This window comes from Condylostylus longicornis, unplaced genomic scaffold (assembly GCF_029603195.1).
Source record: "Condylostylus longicornis isolate FDR11 unplaced genomic scaffold, ASM2960319v2 ptg000107l, whole genome shotgun sequence".
NCBI lineage: Eukaryota > Metazoa > Arthropoda > Insecta > Diptera > Dolichopodidae > Condylostylus > Condylostylus longicornis.
In genome coordinates this window covers 2,480,646-2,507,124 of record NW_026578075.1, presented here as the reverse complement: position 1 = coordinate 2,507,124, position 26,479 = coordinate 2,480,646, and the positions used below count along the sequence as shown (strand labels likewise).

The window sequence follows — 26,479 nt, the reverse complement described above, 5'->3', positions numbered from 1 at the left end:
TACCATTGGCTGTGTTTATATTACGACTTTCGCAACATTGGTTCCATTTATCCTTGCCAATACAAAGACATAATAAGTTTGTCCGCAATGAAATGATATATGAATCTTTGATTGAAGAGTCTTCATGTAAACACAAAAAATTTAGCACGAAATTTTTAACATCCGCGATAGCTTCGTTTTAGAAAATGGTTCACATAACTAACTTTTACTTCTAGTATTTGCATCCTCGATTTATATCTCGATAATGCCTGATTTCAAGTCAAACGGTTGTATTCGTCGAGTCGTAGTTTAATTGTGAAAATGATTAAATGATCACTTGGTAAGCACAAATTTAATACATCATCTTTACTTTATGGATTTAATATATGAGCGACACCGCTTTCTAATCACTTCACTGATAAGAGGGTGATTTCACTTGCCCAAACATATTTCTTTTAGGTCGCTTAGTTTTCGAAATAAAACGCACTTCTACTTTTCAAAGTGCTTCCCAAATATTTCATATTATTAGAAAGATGGAGCAAATAATAGAAGTTAGTAGTTATCGTCGACAAGTAACACCATTTTTATTAACTCAGATTTATTTATAAAACTGAAAAAGAACTTAAGGGTATGAAAAAATATTAAGTTTACTTTTAGTGACTTTTTTATTTCAAATACTTTTGTGTTCCTTTTTTTAACAATATTAAAAACAAACTTTTATTAAAAAACTAAATAATTACATTGCGTTTGACTTGTTGTCTATTAAAAATGTGGAAGCATTATACATATTTATAAATACAATATAATATATGTAAATAGTATGTAAATCATTTTTCTTCACATCACATCAACATTATAACTTAATTGTAAAAAGATTTTATTTATTTTTCGTAACTGTTACCCTATCATTAACATTTTTTTTTATAACTTTTCTTTTTGATAACTTTAACCATAAATATGACTGGGATTAGGAACTGGTAATTTAACAAATGAAAATTATAATAATTAGTAAAACTTTTGAGTGCAGCGAGGGCATTTATTTGTGTTAATTCTCGTACATACTACAAAATCGTCAAACATTTACGATTTCAATTCAGCGTCATTTCATAATTTATGTATATGGGTAAGTATTTACGGATGTAAAATTATTAAAGAATTCCGTAAATATCTTACATTAACATATTGTAGGTATGCATGTATTAATAAACATTATACAATATTACTTTTTAAAATAATCTTAAATTAAAATTAGTACTTAGTGCAGTTAATATTTATCAAAATATATAAAATAATAAAAAATTATAAAAATATTCATTTGTAAATATTATTCGCCCACGATCCGGAATTCGGGAAAATGTGAATAGAATTAAAATTTTACATTCGCCAGAATGAACATTGAATTCAAAATTAAATGTTAAAATTTATAATTTTACACACTTGAAGAGTTCAACAAAGTTTTGAATTATAAATTTTATTGTTAAAAATATAAACAACGACCCTGTTTTGTTATTATTCAATGAAGAAAATAGCCGAGCGAAAAACAAAAAAGAAAAAGTTAGAAAAAAAATTTTGCGCGAAAAGGCAAATGTTCAGATCTACCTGATTTAAAGTAAGTTACATATTTTAAATAAAGTAACTTCAATATAAATTTAATATAATTTAAATTTTCAAAAAAGAGAATCGCGGAACGCCATTATTCATTTTCGAAAATTTCATTTTGATGGAGAATGCGTTTCGTCAGAACACCAATATTTCTATTCTGCTGTCAAATTTTTACTTTGAGAGTACTGGAACATGAACGATTATTTCTTTTACTTTTTATTATCTTCAATTTAATAATAATACTTATAAGATATATGAAAAATATGTATATAAATAGATAAACATAATATTTTGTATACATATAAAGAATGTAAGACTACTCTGTTTCAAAATATTAGAATGTCGAGCTTTACGAAGAGCTCAGAGTTTTGAGGGCCCCGAAACAATTATTGATTATGCCTTATAGTCAAGAGTGTGTTCATAAACTGTTTATAACAATTGCCCTAATAACTACAATGTGATGATTTTGTTTTTTTTTTTATCTCTGCTTTATTCATTACTGTGCCTAATCAAAACCATAATATTACCTATAAAATTAATATCATTATTTAGTTATTTAATTCAACAATATCTTTAGAACTATTAAACTAAAAAAAAAAAATATTTTTTGATTTCTATTGAAGTAAGTACAGCGTTTAGATTATAGAAGATATTTAAATAAAATCGGCTTCGAATGAAAATTAATTTTCAACGCTTTCAACGCTTATATACAAATATTTGAATTTTTACTCTGACCGAATTTTAAAGTAATACGATCATATATGCTGTGGTTTTACATTAAAATTTCCCATTGTTAATTGTTAATTGTTTTTGAATAAAATTATTATTTTTTAAGTACAATAAATCAATAATTAATTCTATGTTTTAAACCACATGTGTAATTTTTCTTATTTTATAAGTTTTGTGAAATTATACCCATAAAATAAAATAATTAGTAACTCAAACATAATATATACTTCCACGTAGAGGTTGTTCACATAAAATATAATAATTTTTTGTTTTTTTTTTTTATTTATGTACTTATACATAATATAATTATATAATATGAAATAAAAAGCAAAAAAAAACAATTTTTTTCACGAATATCGTTTAACAAAATCCGAGCGAGATTATATTATGATAACAATTTTAATTTTTAATGATTTTCATTTATTGCCATTAGCAAAAATTTTTAAAAATTAGCTTTTTTAAACTTCATAAAACGGTTAAAAAATTTCCTAAATATTTTTTTTTTTTGCAAGCTTTAATATCGTAAGTACATAGTAAAAAATTCAGTTCAATATACATACAAATATATATATTGATATATATATATATGTATATATATATATATGTACATATATATATATATTTAATTATTTATTTATTTATAAAATAAAATTAGTACAGATAGTTCTCGTATAAATAATAATGGCTATATTTGAATCAAATATATTCGTCATTTTTGAAATGAATTGATAATATTGAATTTAGTAGCCATTATACGAGAATTATTTGTATAACAATTCCCTAGCGTTTGATATTAAATTATGTGGTAGGAAGGTGGACAAAAAAGAAAATGTTTTTCTTTAAAATTAAAAAATTAAAATTATATTAAAAAATAATTGTGGTAAGAGTATAAAAATTGTACCTAAGATTTACTTGAAAGAATATCAATTAATATAATTCGAAATATTTGGTCATTTCATTTTTTATGACTTTAATTTTGATTTTCAAAAATTGATATTCGATTAGTAAAGATGAAAACAGGTCGAAATTATTTGAGGTGCTTTAAGGATTATATGTACATATTTAACCTTTTTTGTTTTTATATATAAAATATCATTTTTTTTTTTTGTAATTTTATAACTTTGATAAACAATATTTTCATATTCGTAATAACTTTATGTGCGGTTATTTTTTTTAATTATTTTTTCTTTTTTTTTTCATTTACAATTTAGCATTTTCATAATATTAATGTATAAAATTAATTTATTTTCCTATTTTTGTGGCAAAAAAAGCAATCGTTAACTCACATAAATACACTAACCTTTACAATTTTTACAAATATTTTTTACATGGTTTTATTAATATTGTATTTTAACATAAATGACATCTTAAGTTTTTTGCGTTTCTAGTATTGCTATATTATATAATATACTACGTAGACATAGAAAAAAAAGCGTTTTTTTTTTTGTTTAAGCAAAACTAATCTTTAAATTTTCTGAATTTTAAATTAGGGGGTATGTGGGTATTAGTTTTGCTCCTAATTTGTGTATATGTGTATCAAATTTTGATATTGTAACCGCAATTAAGTTTAAAACTCGAAATGTTTACGTAGTAACTTTTTTTTTTTTTTTTTGGTATAATGTATTTCTCATATTGTTTATTTTAATATTTTTTTTTCTATAAAATTTATTTAGTTTTTTTTGTTTGATTTAATTTTAAATATGTGTCAATTGAAATTTATCACAGCGATAATCAACAACCGAAAACTTGAAATTTTGAATATACAATTATTACACGCTTTCGGCTTTCGATATTTTATTAGATTTAATTCGAATTTTTCTATTGAAAATGCGGTAAATATAAAAATAATATAGTGTAAAACTAATTATTAAATATTTAAAACAACTATAAAAAAATTGGTTTTAATATAAAAAATATAATTTTTAAATATTCAATATTGCCAATTTTTTTTCAATTCGGCAGTGATAAAAATATTAGAACTTAAAAAATATATATGAATTTATTAAAAAAATAATTGAGAAATTGCAATTTTGGTATTGTATATTGTGATTTACGAAGTTTGTATTGTTTAATTTTGTAATATGCGATAATATTTACTGTCTATATGAAATATGCAAACTCATATTTATTTTTACATTTATACTATTAAATATTTGAAACAAATATTGAATGTATAAGGTAAAAGTAAATGAGTAGCATGCAATTTATCAAAAAACAAAATTTACAAAAACGCACAAATAAAAATCACAAATTAATACTTTTAGAATAAAATGTATTAAAATAATAGTGACGGTATATGTTTAATTTTACTTTAAATGTTACTTTAAAGTGATTAGTAAACTTCATACAATTTTCATACAAGTGACATTTAATTTCATTTTAAACTAAATATAATCTTTCGATTATAAATTTTATAATCGGTTATCGGTATTCAACACTTATAACAAATAAACTTTTTACTAATTTATTGTTTTATTTAAAATTCTCTAATATTATAACAAATATGAATTTTAAATGAAAATAATTTACGAATTAATTTAGCTATATGGGTATGATGTTTAAAAAAAGCAAGGAATTTTTCGAATTAGTTTTATAAACTTGCCAATTTATTTTAAATATATTATGTACTATAATGCATTTTATAATCAATAATTCAATTAAAAATATCGATAAATTTCAAGGCACTCTTTTTTTTTAATACACGAACACTAGAATTCATCCGTACTACGATTACAAAATATAAAATAAAATGCTTATCGTAAACCACAATATTTTCTTTTTACTAACCATGTGTATTTTTTTTTTTTACTTTAAACCTACTTCCTATGTTTTATAACATTGCCAATATAACAATTATATAGGCATAATTCCAAACGTGTTTAAATTAACTACATATATTTGATCTACATTGATTCATACAGATTTTTAAACTTGAAATAAAGAACATTTTGTTATCATTAGAATTTTAAAAATAAAAATATACGTAATAAAAAAGTTTTAGCTTAAAAAATATTCTTAACAATACATAAATGTAAGTTTATTTAAACAGAAATACATATAAATGTACATAATGTATGTATTCAAATTCGTCTCATTGTTTGCCCAGTAAAAAATATTGAAACTTTTCTTTTGAAAACCTCCATTGGTTTTTCCATCGATGACTGAGAATCTGAATCATAACCTTCACTTTCATCATCTTCACCAAATATAATTGTTCTTGTATAAGGAACATCTGGATCATCATTTTCACAAAATCCAGGATTTAAAATTATATTCGGTACTAATTCTGTACTTCCCCAACCATCTTCAAAATCGACTACAAGAAAAAAGGAAAAATATTGTATTCCACATTAATGTCTTTGAAGATCAAAAATTTTTTTTTACAAAACTCTTAATTTATGCAATTTTTTTTTAAACAGTGACACTTAACAAATCTCTAATATATTACTAAATTTTAATATGGTGTATTTGTGTTTAGTATGTGTTAATATTAAATAAATAATTAACATTAATGAATTAGCACAATATGCAATAAATTAGAAATAATATTATTTTAAAACTATATGAAAAACAAATTAACTACCTACTTTATTATATTGTAAATTTAACAACATTAATAGCAAATTCCAAAGGAGATGCTGTTATTTATAACAAACAAAAATTTTAAATCGACATTCTACAACTAACATTTTTTATTCTAATGAAATTTTGATATTTTTAAAATGTGTTTAAGTTTTATATTCGAATTATATGAATATAATGTGTGTATTTTCATAATATTACTATAATTTATTATTATGTGTGTAATTTATATACTAAATAGTTGTAATATATATGTATAATATAATTTTATATAAGTATTATATGCAATATATTATGTACTATACTAATTTATATATGACATAAATACAGATTATATATTCATTTATTTATATTTAAGCCACACTTCAAAACTTTCAAAATTTGCAACAAAAATTTTAAGCTATAACAGCAACATCAATATCAACTTCATCCAATATATTTGTACCAAGTGAGGGATATTGATAACATTCTACAGCCAAAGTGACTGTTAATCCAATAGCTAGGATTACAAGGGCACCAAGAACTAAGGCGACAGCAGCTATCCAAATTCTTACATCAAAATTTTCTAGATCTTTTATAATTAGCCGCAATACATCTGAAAATAATGAAATTTCGAAATTATTTTGAAGTAATACTTGAATATATAATTTAATAAATATAACTGATCTTAAATTTTGTATAAGTTTTATGAGAAATATAGAAATTTATGAATCTTAAAAATGATATACATAATATATTAAATACCTTCGTCTGACATTTCAGGTAAAGTTGTTACATTCGTCGTTACAATTTCACCCGGCCCTAATTTATTATTTCCCCAAATTCTAAACTCATAAGTAGAATTGGGCTCCAATTTGTAAACTTCCATTTGCCTCTAAAAATTATAAAATATATAATTAAATTTAACAAATGTCTGTTTTAATTAAATATACAACAAAAAAAAAGTAATAATATTAATTTTACAATAAATTTACTTGAGGAAGAAAAATAATAACGTGCTTTATATTGCATCTTTAAATTTATGTAGGTATATAAATTTCTAAATTTAATAATTGTCATTTACTTATTGTAATTTGCATTTAACAATGTTGATGTTAATTGATAGTGATGCCGCAAAAGTTATTTTTGTTATACAAACATATTAAATATTTCATGGAAAATTGACTATCTAGAAAAGTAGTGTTTTTAAATTAATTTCTACCAAAAAATCGTAAGTTGGATAATTTTTTTTTTGTTTGAGAAATAAAAAAATAGTGAAATGACTTTTTATAATAATCTTTCGTTAGAAATTAATAAAAGCACAAATGGTTTTCAGTTTGTCAATTTTAAATGAATTATATTGAATCTTTTAAAAATAAACTAATATTATATTAATTTTTTATTCTAAAATCATAAGGTTTTACATATTATACAAGTATATAAATTGAAAAAAAAAATTACATTTATTTTACTTTGGTTACTTTATCCTATGTAATTTTACAGACCCATATACCAAACTATAGATACACATGAAATTAATTTTGTATAAAAACATAGTTTAATTTATTCTATTGAATATACACACAAAATTTTACACAATAACACATATTTAAAGTTTATAAGATAGCTATATATTTCCAAACTAAAATGATACTAAAACAAGTTTTTACAATAGTGAGTTTATCAGTTTTTAAAGAATGTTCAAATAGAAAATTTCTCTATTTTTGTAAATTTTTGGCGAGACAAGCAAAATTTTCACTTCAAGGCGTTTCTCTCAATTAATATTCTCTGAAAGAATTTCTCTAGCCGAAAGCAACTTTATACATAGTGCAACTTATAACACAAGTTAATAAATTTGTTGTGAGTAGAGATATTCAATAATAGAGAACTCAAATATTTTAATTTTATTAATTTCTTTTTCTTACGTTCCATTGATTGTCTTAAATTCTAACTATTATTTGCATAATACAGTACTTTCGTAAAGTACATAATAAGACCCAAATGAAAACTAATCTGTAATCTACTTTATACATCAACGTCCAAATACTCCTTACTGATACAAAACATTACTTTTGATGCTGGTATATAAGTAATGTTTGAAAACAATATTTCAACTAATTTAATATACTTATTTTTCTATTTTAAGTCTAATTAATTATAGTATTAGGTACAATATAAAACAAAAAATTTGTACACGTATGATATACTTAAATTTAATGATGTACAAAGTAATTTTTAAAATGTTTTGTTACTAAGGAAAATATTTATACATTGAAATTTAAAATTCGAATATTTGTTTTTATTTGATTTGATAAGAAAATTTAAAGAGATAGAACTCAAATTTTAATATAACTGCAAAACATAAAACAGGTACATATATAATATAAGAATACAAAAATTCGAATTTTAAGTTTGAAAATATTTTACATGTAGATGTAGGTGTATGTTATTCTAATAAACTTTTGAACTGGCTGGATATAAAGAAATAACAAAGGTTCTATTAAAATATAGTTCAGATAATTTTTTAAATCGTTTCTCTAATTTTGGATTTTGTAGTAAAAATTGTTTTCGAGTCATTCAATTAATACGTTCCCTTATACCATGTGGTGTCACTAAAGAAACTTTTTTGTTTGATTGATTTTGATGGCCTCTTTTGCATTTATTAAACACTCCACCATCGAAATTGCTTGAACAAAAGTTTCTTGTGAGGATATTGTTTGTGACATCATCAAGTATAAATAGAATTTCTCGGAAAAAGATTTGTTTTTACTACAATATCTCTAATTATTTATTTATATTATTTAATGTGAAATGCTTCCAAAAATTTTTATATATATTATTTATACTTAATCATAACTGGAAATATCTACAAAAAAATTTTTAATTTTTACTTGTGGAAAAAAGAAATTTGCATTTCATGAAAAGCTTACAGCATTATTTTATTCCTAAAATGTTTAAGCGCGTTGTAAAATCCGTCATTTTGGGTTTGCATTAAAACTTATAATTTTTTTTAAAATAAAAATTTTAAAGCAAATGAAAAATAAAAGTGATAACTCTTATTATGAAAATGTTAGAATATTTAAAAAAAATTTTTCTTTCATTAAGATTTACAGTTTAAGTCCACAAATTAAATTATATATGTTTACTGCCTTAATGAAAGAAAAATATTTTTAGGTATATTAAAAAATTAAAATAAATTTCACTTATAAAAAAAAACGACACTTACAACGTTTGGAGCTATATTTATGGGATCTAGTTTTATCCATTCAATTGAATCTATGTCTGCAGTTACATTATCGGGTATATATCTGTATTCAGCTGTAAAACTACGTAACGGATAGCCGCCAGAATTTGATTTATTAAATCTCCAAATTAAAAACCCTAATATTGTTGAGGCCTTAAAATAAAGCTGTGAAACAGGTCCAGGTGTTGTCCTTACTGTTAAATTTAATGACAAAGATTTTGTATAAGAATTATTATTTAAGTCTAATTCGTCTAATGAGTTCACATAAATTTGTTCATCATTAAGTATATCTTCATTCGAATCAGAACTTAGACACATGTAAATACCGGTATCAGCTTTTGTAACATTTGTCAAAGAAAGTATAGAGCCATCCTGAAATTTAAATAAATTGTTTAATAAATCATTTTGTGAAAAATATCTCATTTGTTTTATATGGCATAAAGTTATATGTATAACAATATGTATAACAATAATTTTTTCACTAACTTAAAACTTGAGAAAAAATATAATTTTTTAAATAAAACAAACTTCCTCTTATGAAGATTACTAAAAGTTCAGAAAGATGTTTTTTGGTTTGCGGCGTTGGGTGTTGATTAAAATTTTAAATATATTAATTTATTACAAAAATATTTTTTAACGTACCTGAACAATGTCAAACTTTTTTCCATTCTGTTTAACCCACATTGTATTAGAACCGGTCGCTTTACATGAAATTGAAATATTTTTTCCTTTATCAGTTATATATTCGTTGTACTTAATTGTGGTGGTTGTTAAAACTGTTAACACTGCAATGTTAAAAAAAAGGTTTTATTTTAAGGGAGATTCATTTAACTTTATAATTTTGTTTTTGAAAATTATTTTATAATCAATCCCTATATGTAAATATTTTAATCTACGTAAATTTTACGTATACGACCTACATCATGGCTAGTATGAGAAGTAGTGTAGTACTCAAACGATTTTGAAATAGTAAACTCGTAATCTCTTAATTTAATAAGGATAATATTAGAATTGAAAACCAATTACTATTGAATATTGATTATTATTTCACTGCAATAAATCTATTATGTTAATATTCATGACGCTTTTTTATTAAAGCAAATTCCTTGAAGTCTTATTATTCTAAAAATATTTTAACTTATATATTTTTTTAATATATGTTATTGAGCTTTATTACAAAATTATTAATAATTTTCCTTTAAAAATTGAATTTTAAATATTTCTATAAATTTTTCCCCTATTTTTTTAGAATTCTACTAATTATTTCTTTAATTTTTTTCTATTACATCAACTTATTACACAATCCAAAAAATTAGTATCAAATACACAAACAAAGGTTATATAAGCACGTTTATGTAGCTAAAAATTCATCAAAATAAAAATATCCTTGCAAAATTATAGAAATAAAACACATTTTTTATGGTACTTTTTTAATAATGATATTTGGAAAATATAGAAGTAAAGGACGTTAGCAATTTTACTTTAAAAATTTAATAAATTTCAGCACAAAAACCATATTTTGTTGATAGAAAAAAAGGTAATTTTTTTTTAAAAACTTATATGAATTTTTTAAAAATATTGCGGGAACGAAAAATCGATTTAATTTTGCAAGTTTTTTTTATTTAAATTTCAAGCAAATATTTATCAAGATTTTGTTTCTTTCAATAATATTGAAATTCATTTTATTAATTGTAAAAAAAATACTAATTTACTTTAACGTATTATTTAATAGTCTTACCTTGAGTGAAAAATAATAGATTAAAAGAAGAAATAGAAACGACATTGGAAGACATTCTCCCATCATTAGAAATTTATTTTGTGATGAAAGGCTCGCATTTGCTATTTATTAAATACAATATTTCTACTCAAGTAAATACTAAAAATTAATATTAATAACTATAGTAAATAATTTTATACTTTACAAATTAATATTTTTTTTTAAATCAGATAACTATTAATTAATTTTCTCTTTTCCATATTATTGAACCGAATAGAAAACTGCTTTAATGGAATTAGAAATAAATTTGACACTTAAAACCTTAAACATGAAAAACTGTTAAGAGAAAGCTTTTTAGTTTTCCCAGTATGTACTAAAATTGAATAAATGTGAATTATGATTACAATCTAGTCATGTCAAGAAATGATTACACAATAATTATTGTGCTAAAATGGATATTTCAGATTTTTTCTGAAAGTTTTGGGTTTTTTATTTTTGGCTCAAAATAGTATAGTTGGCTTTCATCCTTTTTTTATGATCTATATTTAAATTTTCAAAGCAATCTCTTTACATATAATTGTTTGAAGAGAATACATAGTGGAAAATTTGGAGCCAATAAAATTAAGCTGTTTGTGCACATTAATATTTGTATTATAGTACGAGATTAGAAAAGATAAAAAAGAAAATTATGCGGTATGGCCGTTGAAATTGCAAGAGCTTACACAGGTTCAAATTGTATGCAAAATTAATTTTTCCATCGACGACTTTGCTTTACTAATGATCGCACGGCATATCCCAACAATGGTGAGCACACAATATTTTGTATCCTTATCCGATTTAAATTTTTTAAAATAGGTTAATAGCCCCAAGCTTTTTATGAGCCTTTTATTTTTAAGTGATTTATAGTGCTACGCCTTGGCAACCAAATGGCTAATATAAAAACGAAAAGTTATATTTTCCACATCATTCTTTTGTACTTACATAAATACATATGTATAAACCTGTATCATTATTGTCCTGTATAAATTTTATTTCTAAAAAATTTTATTTCAAAAAGCGTCTGGAAATTTAAATAATTATGTTATAACATATTATACATATGTTTTAGAAACTTTTATCTCAAAAATGGTAATTTTTCTTTATTATTATTTTATTAAACTCTAAGTTGGGGTTCGCTCTTGAAGCGAAAATTAAAATAAATTTAAATATTACTCAGTAGATAGCGCTGCAGGTTCGATGCGCGATGGCTTTATGCGAGTGTATGACATTTCTGTTTGTCAAATTATTTTCTTAATATATATGCATTATGTGATTTGAAAAGAAAGTTCCTTATAATTTTTTAGTTATTGAAATCATCTTTCACATTCTAATTATTCACATTATCCATATTCCAATTTCATATAACGTTCTTTCACGACACAAAAATTAAAAAATAACTCAGCTTGATTTGATTGAAACAAAAAATTGATTATTTTTGATAACGTCAAAGTATAACATTATCAAAAATAAATAAGTTTTAAATAAAGTATATTCCATAAATACAAAATACTAAAAAAATTAATAATAATTTTTAGTGAAAAAAAATTGTTCACAAAACACAGTTATTATTTTTTAATAAGATAATGGCGTTAGAATTTCATTGCGTCTCGTGAAGGACTTTTCTATTAAATGTGAATATTTGCTAATTATAATTGCTTTAAATTCGCTCTTTAAGTATGTTGTCAACATGGTGTTATAAATTGAAATTTGAAATATTAAAAATCAATCATACGCAACATCATGTAGCGAAATGATAATTTTTGTTTTGTCATCTCATTTTTGATCATTTTTGTTGTTTTAATAAAACCCTACAGATATAAAATAGAAAAAAATTTTATTTTTCTTAAATGAAATTAAAATTCTTTTATATTTTTAGGAAAATTTTTTATGCAAACAAAATCCTACAATTTAGTTCAATTGCCATAAAGTTTTTCTTAAAGGTAATTAAAATAATAATATTATAATTTCCACTTAGTCTTTTTTTGTAACTTTTAACTTTCGTTAAGTTTTTCTTTTATAAGGAATTACCCATATACGTATTTCTGTTTGACATGTGTCAAAAATTTGCTTTGACAAAACAAGTATCAAATAAACGTTCAATTGTAGTACTAACCCTGTAAAATATTTATATTGGTAAATAACACGTTTTAATCCGTCAGAAAATTATGTTATGTGCGTTGAAGTTGGTCTTACAAAATAAAAGTTTTTTTTAAAAAGTTTGTGTAAAAGACTTTAATGTATTTGAAATGGATTCTGAAAAAATTAAATTTCTGATAGCAGACACAACAGCATTTATCAATAATGTTAATCTTCATGTAATTATTAATACATATACATAAATTATTTGTGTAGGGATAATATATGGAAATTTTTTTTTCAGGAATATGCTGAAAATATTCTCACAGTACCCGATGTTATACAAGAAGTTAAAAATAAGAGACAATTGCGTCGTCTGGTAGTACTGCCATTCGATTTAATTGTTCGGGAGCCTAGTTCCGAAAATTTAAAACATGTTACAAATTTTGCTAAGAAAACAGGTGATTACATGAGCCTTTCAGCTATTGATATGAAAGTAATAGCATTGACATATGAACTTCACAAAGAGCATATAGGGGCGGACCATCTTCGTGGTGAACCAGTTGTATCTCAGATAATTGTGTCTAAAGAAAAGCCGGCAGAGTTTATAGACAACAAAAAGCTAGCAGGATTCCATGTTCCGAAGGCTGCGACAAATGATGAAGGAAATCTTGAGAACAAAAGTGACTCAGACTTTCAAGAAGGCTCCCAGAGTGCAACAAGAGAGGAAGTAGCTTTTGATGAATCGGAAGAAAACCTTGAGCATGATGATGTTAAAAGCAATAGCGAGGGGGAAAATGATGAAATAATTGATAGAAACAAATTTGAAGAAGAAGAGCAAAACCCAAAGAATTCTAATAGTGACGAAAATCATGTTGAAACAGAAAACGATAATTTATGCGAAAGTATGTTATTAAAAATGCAAGATGTTAGTTTGGATGATAAAATTGATAGTATCCTTGTTGCTATTAAGAATTCTGATGAGTCACAAAGTGAGGAGGATCTGTCTGCAGAAGATTCTGATGATGAATCTGATTGGATAACGCCTTCGAATATTAAAAATGTCAAGAAAGAGATTGAAGGAAATCTGGACGATGAAGTTCCGAAGGTAGCTTGCATGACGACAGATTACGCATTGCAAAACGTTCTTAAACAAATAAATTTGAATGTTTGTGCTTTAAATGGTAGGGTAATTAAACATTTGCGTACATATATATTGAGATGTTACGGTTGTTTTAAAACAACTAGTATAATGACAAAAATTTTTTGCCCAAAATGTGGAAATAAAACTTTAAAGAGAGTGGCGGTTAGTTTGGACGAGAATGGTAAACAAGTTGTAAGTGTTGAAAATATTTTCCATACGATCATTGGGTACGCATACATATTTCATAAATGTATATATTTTTAGATTCACATCAATACAAAACGGCCTTTAACTGCTAAGTATAAAAATCAAAGTTTGCCACGACCACGAGGTGGCAAACATTCCCGAAATCCGCTTGTTGTGGAAGATCAACCAATGCCAAAACAAATGCCATCCAGAGTAGCTAAAACTAAAACACAAGCTCTCGATGAAGATTACATTGCTGGCTATTCTCCTTTTGCAACCAGAGATTTAAGTTCAAAATCTGCACTTTTGAGAGCGAAAGGACACATTAAGGAGTGGGCAAGAAATAATTCTTTTGAAGAAGAAAGAAGAAAAAAATATTTCAATCGTTTAGTAAAATAGATATGCAATAAAATTAACTTTTGCAATAAAAAAACTTTTGTAATGGAATATAAGACTATTCGTTACGATATTCACACTTTTCAATATATTGTACAGTGAATATTCGATTTACAAAACTTTATTACGTTTCAAATTACTTTATTTAAAAAACGAAAATATTTATTAGCTTTGTTTGAAACAAAACGTTACATCACACTATTTCAAGGTTAGAAGTGCATTTGTTTAATATTTACTTAAGTCACATGCATCTCTGCACGCTTTAATATAAAAAAATATAATAGTAATCTGCCATCAAGCTACATGTAAGAATCCTACAATGTCTTTAATTATAACTAACATAAATATTCTTTGGATTTTTACCAATTTGCTTTGAGTTTGTAGTTTTTCGAATAAAATCAATTTTGGTATTGTTGGTATACAATTCAGCAATTATGACTCTTAAGCTGAATTGAGTTTTAATACCATATTATTGCAATTTTGAAGTTGGGTTATTTGATAACGTAATATGTATATACATCAATGACGCGATATGAATATAAAAATGCGTCAAAGTAAAATTTTGTGCTGCGATATATTTATGAGTACAACATGAACTGCTTTTGCCATAATTTGTAATCGTTAAATTAAATATATGCAGTTGGCGTGTAGCGTTATATTTAGTAAACATGGTAAGTGAATATGGTCTAATTTTTACCATAGGAAATTGAAATAGCGTTTGAAGCATGAAAATATTGAACTAAAAATCTTAAAATTGAATCTGCTAATTACCTGGTTAATAGGCTCGCGTAAAATTGAAAAATTTATTACCAATATATAAATTTATATATTATATGAATGTACATATGCATATCTAAACTTACGATAAAAAATTATACCAAATTCAGTTCGTAATTTTTTGTAAAAATGCCAGAGATTTTATATTTGTTCAATGATCTTCCATAACAAAAGGAATTTTTCGGACAATCCCTATTACTACACGTAATAAAATAAAGCATGTGAGAATAAACATTACTATAATACTTAATAATTAAGCAATACGTAATAATTATACGTAAGATTAATTTTCCTCAAAGTCATATAAAACAATGAATTTTGAACAAATGGCTCGCGATGCGCATTTTTTTTGCAATTCGTCTTAAATTTAATTTTGTTTTATTTCTCATTTTAAATGTACATATACATATACAATTTTTGAAATAATTTTTTGTAATATGTTGAATGTAATCTAAATAATGATTGTTGTTAAGAGCAGTAATTTCACCTGATGAAGGGAAAATTGCTACTTTACTACCCTATAAATATTATTTTATTCAATAATAACAGCGGTTTTCAAAGAAAATAAAAAGTGGGAAAATGAATTTATATGTTTTTGTGCATATGTATGTACTTATATTTAAAAATAGCTCTAAAATCATGCATTATGTAGGTACACACTTATTAATATTGAATAAAATAAATTTCAAATAATTTTTCAATTAGCTTTGGGATTTGGAAATTGAATACGTATAAGTGGCATATAAGTAGAAAATTTTCGAAATTTTTATTTATTTCTTAGGCAAAAACAAAACATTTATTAAAAATATTTAGCAGTAATTAATTTTATAAAAATGATAAAAAATTGTATTCCATTAAAAAATATGCAGTAGTTTTTCTTTAATTGTATATAAATTTAGACGTTATCTAAAACTCTTTATAAAGTTATTACTATTCAGGTATTGATATATTTTACGATATTGCATACAAATAGGTAGTACTTGTAATGTAAATATAAAACTAGTAAAATTCTTGTTCAAGCAACACTGTTCTAAGTCCACTGAAAAATTCTACTTAAAAGAAAACAGAATGCAAAAAATGCAAAATTCTTTTGGTCGCTTTATTATTTTACCGAAAGAGTTCCGCCACAGAGAAAAAACCTATTTAGAAAATTTGACATTTAGGGATTTTTGTCTATTTTTGTGTTATTCAAGTTTTGTTATTCAATTAAACGAACAGCAGATTTTACCATTTTTCATCTTGACTAGCCAACTGAAATTAAGTTAAATAAACAATTTGAATAAAGTAGATTGCGAATATTTTACATACAATAAATGGCGAAAATTTAAATATTTTATACAACATAATATTTCTAATAAAAAAAAATTTTAAATTTTCGAATGCCATTCCAAATTAAATATACATATTTTTATATTTTTATTATAAATATAATATCTTAGTATTAGACAGAACAACTTTTATTTTCTTATTTTTTGTTTTCTTTAACAATTAAAAAAGTTTTCCAACTGATATGAGAGAATTATTCAGTTTGCTTAGAAAGCGTGAGTAAAATTGTATCACAAGAACACAATAATAATTTTTGTATTAAAATGTTGGATTACGCCTTTTAAATTTAATTCGTGTATTATTTTATTAGAGTCTTCCTGCATTTTGATCATTAAAATGATGAAGATCTTTTATTTTGTGTAATGTACAATATAATTTAATTTTTGATAGTTAAATAATCAAAAATTATTTTCAATTGTAAATTTTATATATATACATACATATATTTTATAAAAAAAAAAAAAAAGATTTTTTTTTTTTGTGTGTTAGAAAGAATAAAATTTAAAATTAAATTTCAAAATTTAAAAATAAATTTATGTGGGATTTTATTTTATGTACTTATGATATTTATCTACAAATATAATATTTATGTATGTTTATACGGTAAATAAGTAAAATAACCAATTTTAGAATTTATTAATAAAAATAGTATAAAAGTTATAAAATTAATTAAAAAAACAAAATAATAGTTTTAAAAAATTTAATTTAGTAAATAAAAGAACAAAAATTTATGATTGTTTTTAATTACAAAATTTTTAGTGATTTGTGTTTTATATTTATGTATGTATGTAGATAAGTTTGCTAAAAGAATAATAATTGAATTGAAGTAAACGGTAATTAAGTGGAAGAGATCAATTAAAAAATTTATACGAAAAGTAAAAAGTATAATATTTAAGAGTATTTTTATTACCAAAGAATAATATTAATATGTTATGTGTATATATGTATAACTATATAATTAAATAATATTGTGTTATACATTATTTTCTATGATAAAATTGAATAAATAAGGTGTTCTTATAAAATTGTGATTTAAATTAACTTGAAAAAAAAAGGTGGTGAATTATTGGAATAACGTTATTGACAATATGGTAAATAATTTTTGTTTTTTTCTAATATTCTAAATGTTATATATGTACATATATTGTAGTAAATTCACAATAGTAATATTATGTATTTATAAAAATACTTGATATGAAGATCAACCAAAATGAATTTTTGTGTAGGATTTTTTGTTTTTTTTAGAAAGGTCAAAGATATTATCTTTGATAAATAACAGTTCTTTCAATGATAATATTCAAATAAAAACTATAATAATATTATTTAGTTTATTTAAAAAGAATTTCGATTCGAATTTTTGAATTTGCATTATTTGTCTAAATGACAAAAATTTTTTTAAAGCATTTCGATGAAAAAAAATTACCTACAATTTTTACTAAAAACCATATTTTTTTCAAAATTTTTTGTACCTGCATTTATAAGACAACAATTTGCAGATAGAGTATGTGGCTTATGAAGATGAGCATAATGATTAATTAACGGACAGGAAAAATATTTTGCACTATAAGTTTAAATAAAGAGAACAGGCCTTTTTTTATTTGTAACAATTTGCTAAAAATGATAGAACATTAAAATATTTAATAGTTGAGCCCTGAAAATTAAGGAAACCTCTTTTACGAGTTAAAAAAAAATATGTATGTACATATATGTATATGTTTTAAAAAAAATGTATCCCAAAAAAATTTACCTCTCACAAAAAGGACAAAATCAAATGTGGTACAAAAATTTGCCGCAAAACAAATCGAATTGAAAAAGATTCTTCCAAGCTTTCAAAAGTCACCAAAGAAAAATATCGAAATTTGTTAATATGCCAAAATAGTAACCCTGCTTTAAAATTAAAGTATATAATTTTTTTTTGTTGAATTCACCATTCTGGTGTTCATGTTCTCACTTTTGTTTCTGCAAATTTGGCAGAATATAAAATTTGAAAGCATTGGAATTCATGAAATCGAATGCTAAATTTTGCTCTAATTATCTTAATAAAATAATTCTAAAACAATTGTCCTGTGAGTGTTTTTGTTCCACCGAGAACTATTATTTAATTTTTTGATAAGTTGCTTTAATTTTAACATACATATACTTTGAGATTGTCAAAAAACTATTCAGTTACTTTAAATAGAGTTATCAAATCACCTCCGAGGCTTATTTTGTATCAAAAATTAACTGTTATATTCATTTATTTGTCTCGTGAAGATAACGAACCTATTACTGAAAAATAAATCAGCTATCTATGTTTGATGACAATTTTTAAATACATGCGCTTTGATAAATTAATAAAAATTATAATAATTAATTTTTATTTTATAAACAATGAAACAAAATTTTAAATTAATTTGTACTATAAAATATCAATCGCAATCCAATAATATTTTAATGAAATATGTTTGTACATACTTACATATCCAAATTAAATATTAGTTTCATTAAAATCATATTTTTTCTTCTTTATTTGTTGACTTTTTTATTTAACCTAAACAGACCCCATTTAATTGAATTTAGCGACAAAGTATAATTGATCGAAGAAAACATGTTGAAAAATTTATTTTACAGAATATTTTTATGAATATTGTTTCAATTAGAAAGAAGATGTTGTTTTTTTACTGTGGCGTTTAGTGTTTTCTTTTTTTTTACGCAAAAAATATATATTATGTCATAATAATTTTTTGTATAAATATACATATGTGTATATATGTGCACGTGCCATATAAGACTTATGTACCTATATTATGTGGTTTCTTATTTGAATCTCTTTCTATAGATAAATTTAGAATATTCTTTTGAAATTATAAAAAAGCAGAAGACATACATATATACTTATGTACATTAACATGTGTATACATATATGTATATATATATATATATATATATATATATAAATTATGAGATGTGTTTAATTATGTTTTTTTCAAGAGTATGCTATATGCTTTAATCAAATACATATTTTAAGTATATTGGGCACTGGATAATTTTTGGAATATATTGCACTCCAGATTCTTATATATGGTTTATGGAGATTTTTTTGTGGCAAGATTCAGGAAATTTTAGTCTAAATAGTGAAAAATATTTTATATTTAATAAATTATAAGAATATTTTCACATTATACAATCTAAGGATAGTGCTGTTCTATTCTGTATAACGAAAAATTATAAAAGAACAGTTGCATATTTATTTCGGTAGATGGCTTATTATATTTTTATAATATAATTATGGAAAATCGCTTCGCTCTATTAAAATAAGGTTCTATTTATGAACTTTACTTCTAACTACTTCTAACTTCTTAGTACCTTAGTGTGCTATGTACTTTTAGAAGGAACGCAAGTGATTTGATAATAGCATTTCATATATTATGTATATCATTAAATTTTGTAATATCATTTATGCTTAAATAATTTATAGAGAGGCTCGCCTATATATATACTAATCTCTGCATGTGCTTATCTATATTATTAAATAAAGTGTCTCGAGAATATTATTAAATATAATTCTCGAGAATTTAAATCTTAATATTTTACACACTTATATTTTTTTTTTTTGCTATGTAAAAATTTAAGGTCAATATAAATTAAAAAGAGTTGTGACGTCCAACAAACAAATTTTTATTCATCTGTTTTTATTAAATTTTCTAAACTGTTCTAAATTTATTTCATAAAATTTTATTATGAAATATGAAAAAAAAACATTCAAAGCATTATATGTATGTATGTATAATTGTACGCAAAAAGATTTTATTTTTGTCCTGAAGGTGGTTAAAAATAAATACGTTAATAAATGTATCTTTCTTTCTTAAATTCATAGACAAAATATTTCGTAAATTAGTGTTATATAGAATTCATGTTTTTGTTCTGTATAGAAAGAAATATTTTTTGGTAATCGAGTTTCCAAAAATATTTTAGATTGAAACTAAAACAAAAAAAAATTAAAATTCTCCAACTAATCTAATTATTTTTAAATCTTTTGATTATAAAAATTGAAAAAAATCTTTTGAAATTACAAAGAAATTTGGAAAAATTTTCAATTATTTTCATTATCTGTTCTATGACATCATTTAAATTTTGCAAAATAAACTATAATTTTGCAATAATTTTTATTTGTGATATGTTAGCAATTATGGTAATTATGATTTTAAGCTTTTTTGCCTTTGAACTCATCTTCTGTCGTAATTGCAAAGAACAATTCGTAATTAGAATTATTTAGTTTTGACAACTTTATTTAGTTGTGAGCTAATATATACTGAAAACTGATTCACTTCAATCACTCAAATTGTTAATTAAAATTTGAGAGAAAAAACTTGTTATGAAGTTATTGCCTTGCTAATATCGGCTAATATTGTATTTTTTGCCTATTATATTGTTTAGGAAGAATGCGCGTTAACGTCAAATATGCCTGCACGTGTTTTGACAAGGATCCTTACTTAAGAGAAAATTGTCATTATCTTCGTCTGACTTGGGAGAAAATCAATAATGAGAGAAAAAAATATTTGACATTTGTTGTTTTTTAATTGTTGTTGTACGTTTTTAAAATTCTCATACTTCGTGCATGGTCCAATCCAATCGTGCGTGATCCAATAAAAATACAGCATGTTGGTTACACTTGAACAAATCCAAATATATATGACATTATTCATTTTATTTTTTCCGCAGCGATGAAAAATTTTCAGATTATGTTCTATTCAATTACACAATTATGTTGATATTTTCCGCAACTCTCTCTCTACACATGGTATTGCTTAATGTTTTCAAAACTATTATTTACAACTTATTTGCTTTTTTAAAAAAAAGGACTCAAGAACTATGATTTTGATTCAAGATTTCTAAAGTGCAAGTCCTAAAAAATTACAAAAAATCAATTACGAAAAATTTATTGTGATATTTTAAAATTGAAGTAAAAACTATGCTAATTTTAGATTTACCATCTTCGGAGAATTAGTAAGTAAGTATGTTCTTAAATAATTATTCTAATTATTAGAATTTTCTAAATATTCAAATAATTCGTTTCTTACTAATACTGCGATAATATTTATTGGGTAGGTGCACATATTTTAAATTCCATTTAATATTAAAAATGGTTTGCGTTTTAAATTCGCGAAAATTCAATTCAATTTTTTTTTCCGGATTAAAAAGTTGTCACAAATGTTCAATATTGCTTAAAATCCCACGTCACCCCAATAACGCTGCGCAAAAAAAAAATCCAATGCCAATATTTTGTTGTTTATAAAATTTTTAGAATTTCAAACGTTCGAATAAATAATTTTGACCTTTTTATTTATATATGTATGTACGTTTATTAATTATTGATATTAAATCATATATATGTATATTAGAATACGATAAATATTTTTATATTTTAAAGTAAATAGTAGTTATATAACAATAAAGATGAAAAATATTTGAAATAAATTTTCTACATGCCTGTGTATTATTACGATGTTAGTTACGAAGGATATTATTAAAAAAATTGCATATACTTAGGAGAATTTCTGAATGCATATTAATTATTGTCCTTTTAAGAAAAACAATATGGATGCAATATTCTAATTTTTCTCATACTTTCTAATGATCATTATTTTAATTATTTGAAATGTAAATAGAATGTTAAAAAATATTAGATTTTTTTGAAATTAGAAAAAAAAATAATTTACTAAATTGTTTATTTTTTTAATTTTTGAATTAATTTTTTGCAATTTCAAAAAACTGCACATGTATTATAGTTTCCAATAAGAAAATTTTAAATATTTTTGATATTAAGTGGAAATTTTCTCTTAGATTGGTTTTTTTTATATACTTTTCAAGATAAGCAAATACTTGACAGGAAAACAAGGTCTGTTCCAACGGGCGATTTTTCACTGATTGAGCATTTTTAATTCTTATTTTTGACATTCCATGCGTTATTTCTCTTAGTGGTTAAGTTTAAATCGATTCTATTTAGTTTGATATTTCAATATTTAGAGAATTACGCTATAAGTATCAAAACATTTTAGTTTAGAAAATAAATTATTATTAATATAGGATATATAATATAATATAATTAAATATTAATTCAAAATTCGTTCAGTGAGTAATTCAGTGAGTAAAGTTTTGGGTCTGTAGATTTGTCACCGATGTTATATTACTCAACACTTTTAGATCATTGTTTTTGGCAGTATATGAACAACTTCTTGTTTATGGCGACTATTCAGTAAAATAGAGTAATATTAATTGATATTTTCTCGTGTTCTTGATATGTTCGAAGAAGGTGATTCTTAAAATTAGATGTTTCAAATGGATCGTTTAAAATGTAGTTGTAACATAAATTTTCATAAAATTCAAATATAATCAAAATTACATCCACTGTTAAAATCTTTCTAAGCTTTTTTCTGAACTTCAAAAACTATCATAAAAATCTTACAAGTCTATTAATTTTAAAACTTTTCAAATTTAAATTTTTCATTTCTGTTAAGCTACAAGAGGAGCTTAAGAACTTTCTTTTTTTTTTCGTTATAAAATTATGGAATCATAATCTTACAATAATTTTTCCTTTTTACTCTGTAAAATATCGAATTTAAAAATTATTTCAACAAAATAGTCGAAAGAAAATTTAAATATTTTTGTAGTTTAGAAAATTTATAAAATTTTATAACCGGTCTTTTATGATTCCCATAAGAATGTTCATAATTGATTTTCTATATTATTTTCTCTTTTACATACATCTCTTTTTGACTCTTTGAGAATTTAAGTTTTCTTTCACAACATATTTATTGTATTCAATTTTGAGTAGATATGTTGTGTGTAATTTATTCAAAATAATAAAAGAGAAAAAAAATATGAGGCAATCTTCATAAAATGTTATATAAAATATATATTAATATATGTGATTTTGAAAATATATATATTTTATATATACAATAATAATTGCCATAATAATAATAAAAAAAATAAATGAGAATTTCAGCCTCTTATTTTCACAAAAATAAACAAAAGCAAATCCTTAGAGATACAAAGAGAAATAGAGAAATAGAGAAAGTCAGAGAGAATCAGAGAGAGAGAGAGAAAAAAATTGTAATAAAGTAATGAAATTTTGAATTTAATTCAAAAATAATTTCACTCATATAAATTATTAATTGTGAAATCTTAATTTTTAAAGTAGGTCTATTTAAAATAAAAAAAATAAATATAAAACTAATAATATATATTAACAGTTAAGAAGAAAATAACATTTAAAAAAAAAAAAACAAAAATACAATATCTATTTGAATTTCTTCCTATTTAGAGAGGCAAATATAACGGATTTTAAATGTAAGAAGAGAATATAGAATGGAGCCTGAGCACCAATAGTAAAGTGAGAAAAAAATGAGAGTTTAATAACATTTATACATAATATGTTTTTGTATTTGTATATGTTAACTACTGTGTATTATATTTAAATATAGACTTGTAATATTATTATTATTAATATTATTGCATACGAAGGCAAACTTTTAAAGAAAGCTTAAGCTTTTCATTTATTTTTTGTATTTTAAAGCTTTCTTTTTTTGCTATAAAATGTAAGAAATTCAACTAGTCCTTTTTTTGTTTTTGTTTTTCTTTTTCGCTTTGTACGAAAAATTTCAATATTGTTTATTTATATAAAAAAAGAAAAAAATATTTCCTTTCAGTTTAAGAAAGTGATTTTGGTGTTTTAGGTGGTTAAGGTTCCAAAGTCTTATTTATATAGACAAAAAAAAAAAACTTTATAACTATGTAGTTATTTATTATTATTAATTTTTTTTATATATATATATATGTAAAAAAGACACAAATAACCCATGATATAAAATACAAAAATAAAAATTAAAAAAAATTAAAAAATCAATTAAATTTTTTTAAAAAAAAAAAAACCACACACTTAAAGTACAAAATTTAAAAAAGAAAAGAAAAAGAAAAAAAAGGTTTAATTAAAAAAAAAATTAATATAAATAATTGTGTGTATATATATATATATATATATATATATAATATGTATGTAATATAATTTGCGTACATATATATTAAATAATATTTAGAAAATTCGGAATTCCTGGGCTCGCACAGTATTTTTTTTTTTTTTTTGGATTTTGTAAGTCTTTTTTTTTTGTTCTTGTAATTTTTCCGAAGTGTCAAAAATATGTTCTGATAAATAATATAAAAAAAAAACTTACAAACATACAGAAAGTGCATATATATATACATATGTACATATATATATAATTTTAATGAATTGCGATATATACATATATATATATATATATATATATGTGCATAATTTGCATGAATTTAACTACATGCTTATATATCAATAAATAGCTACCTATACTATATATGCATTTACCTAAAAAATATATAAAACGTGGAGAAAATAAAAAAAGGCAAAAAAAAGAGAAATTTTTGCTTTTTTTGCTTTTTACTCTTTTTTTTTCTGTTCTTGTTCTTGAAAATTATTGAATAATTAAAGAAAAAAAAATTAGTTAATTTGCGATTTCAATTTTTATTTTATATAAATGTATTATTATACCTATATTTCATAAAAAGGATATTTATTTGTTTAATGAAACTGTAAACTATGCGAGAATATCCTTGTAATATTTTAGCAAATGAAGTGATTGATTGTACAACAAAGTGTTAAATTTTTTTTTGTTTTTTTTTTTTTTTTGTTATTTTAAAATCATTTAGTGAATGAATTTCAAAATAAGAAAAAGGAATATATTCATATATATATATACATTATATAGATTATATATTATTAAATTTATAATTAATAAATACATTTACCTACTTATTTATAAAATAAAAATATTTTGATTAAAATTAAAAAAAAAAAAAATTTTCGCATTTATTATTTTTGCGTTACATTCATTTTATTTATTTATACATATATATTATATGTGGTATATATGGATATATATGCTATTTTATATGAATATATATGGATATATGCATGAATATGTTATAAAATCAACTTTTAATATTGTAATTTTAATTTACATTTATATATATATATATATATATATATTTACAAAAATAGCTAGCCATATAGTATATATTCTAATTATATATATACATATATACGTGCAGATTTATGTGTAATGGCCCTACATAATAATGTTAAAATATTTTTTTATTTTTCATTTTTTTTTCAATTTTTTTTTTATTATATAATCATACTCTAAAAAAAAATTTTTTTTTACATTTTTTGTATAAGAAAAGAGATTAATAAAGCGAAAATTTATTCTTATATAAATTCGTATATATATTAATATTCGAAAAGAAATAAATTGAAAAAGTTACACACGAAAAAAAAATTAAACAAAAATAAAAAAAGGACATTCTGTATATATATATATATATATATATATAGATGTATATGTAACAATATATTGATATTTAAAACAAAAATAAAGAAAATACAAAATAAAAATAATAGAAGAAAATTTTCAAATGTTCATGATATTGAAAAGGAAAAAGAGCAACCTCATCTCTTTCTCTCTCTCTATATTACATATTAATATATTTTATGTATGAATGTGAAAATACAAAAAAAAAAAACGAAAAAAAAAATTTGTAAATAAAAATTTTTAAAATTTTTTTAAAAATAATTTTGTTTTTTAATTAAAAGAATTAAAAAATAAAGAACAATAAATTTTTTTTATTT

The 26,479-nt window shown here is 22.6% G+C and overlaps 3 protein-coding genes across 3 annotated transcripts in view; 2 read left to right on the top strand and 1 right to left on the bottom strand.

Moving 5' to 3' along the window:
• Positions 1-4,392: 4,392 nt before the first annotated feature.
• On the bottom strand, positions 4,393-11,111 carry LOC129614352 (uncharacterized). Its single transcript, XM_055528925.1, has 6 exons — positions 10,854-11,111; positions 9,758-9,900; positions 9,098-9,487; positions 6,637-6,766; positions 6,338-6,487; positions 4,393-5,626 (listed from the first exon to the last, which is right to left on the bottom strand). Exons 1-6 carry the CDS (start codon positions 10,906-10,908, stop codon positions 5,391-5,393), a joined length of 1,104 nt encoding a protein of 367 aa, XP_055384900.1. The 5' UTR covers positions 10,909-11,111; the 3' UTR covers positions 4,393-5,390.
• A 1,907-nt stretch (positions 11,112-13,018) lies between these two features.
• Positions 13,019-14,740, top strand: LOC129614353 (RNA-binding protein NOB1). Its single transcript, XM_055528926.1, has 3 exons — positions 13,019-13,186; positions 13,252-14,283; positions 14,356-14,740. Exons 1-3 carry the CDS (start codon positions 13,118-13,120, stop codon positions 14,674-14,676), a joined length of 1,422 nt encoding a protein of 473 aa, XP_055384901.1. The 5' UTR covers positions 13,019-13,117; the 3' UTR covers positions 14,677-14,740.
• Positions 14,741-17,771: 3,031 nt separating this feature from the next.
• Positions 17,772-26,479, top strand: part of LOC129614341 (cAMP-specific 3',5'-cyclic phosphodiesterase) — a 113,793-nt gene continuing 105,085 nt past the window's right edge. The window contains exon 1 of the mRNA XM_055528901.1: positions 17,772-17,867. The gene's annotated coding sequence lies outside the window, so the exon portion shown is untranslated. The remainder of the gene's footprint in view (positions 17,868-26,479) is intronic.

What these genes read in the sequence shown, in the direction of transcription:
- LOC129614352 (XM_055528925.1), bottom strand. Translation starts at nt 10,908, where the DNA reads ATGTCTTCCAATGTCGTTTCTATTTCTTCTTTTAATCTATTATTTTTC. An exon ending in AAAAGTTTGACATTGTTCAG is followed by an intron (nt 9,488 to 9,757) that starts GTACGTTAAAAA and finishes TTTAAATTTCAG; the next exon opens with GATGGCTCTATACTTTCTTT. An exon ending in TAAATATAGCTCCAAACGTT is followed by an intron (nt 6,767 to 9,097) that starts GTAAGTGTCGTT and finishes TATAATTTTTAG; the next exon opens with AGGCAAATGGAAGTTTACAA.
- LOC129614353 (XM_055528926.1), top strand. Translation starts at nt 13,118, where the DNA reads ATGGATTCTGAAAAAATTAAATTTCTGATAGCAGACACAACAGCATTT. An exon ending in TCAATAATGTTAATCTTCAT is followed by an intron (nt 13,187 to 13,251) that starts GTAATTATTAAT and finishes TTTTTTTTTCAG; the next exon opens with GAATATGCTGAAAATATTCT. An exon ending in ACGAGAATGGTAAACAAGTT is followed by an intron (nt 14,284 to 14,355) that starts GTAAGTGTTGAA and finishes ATATATTTTTAG; the next exon opens with ATTCACATCAATACAAAACG.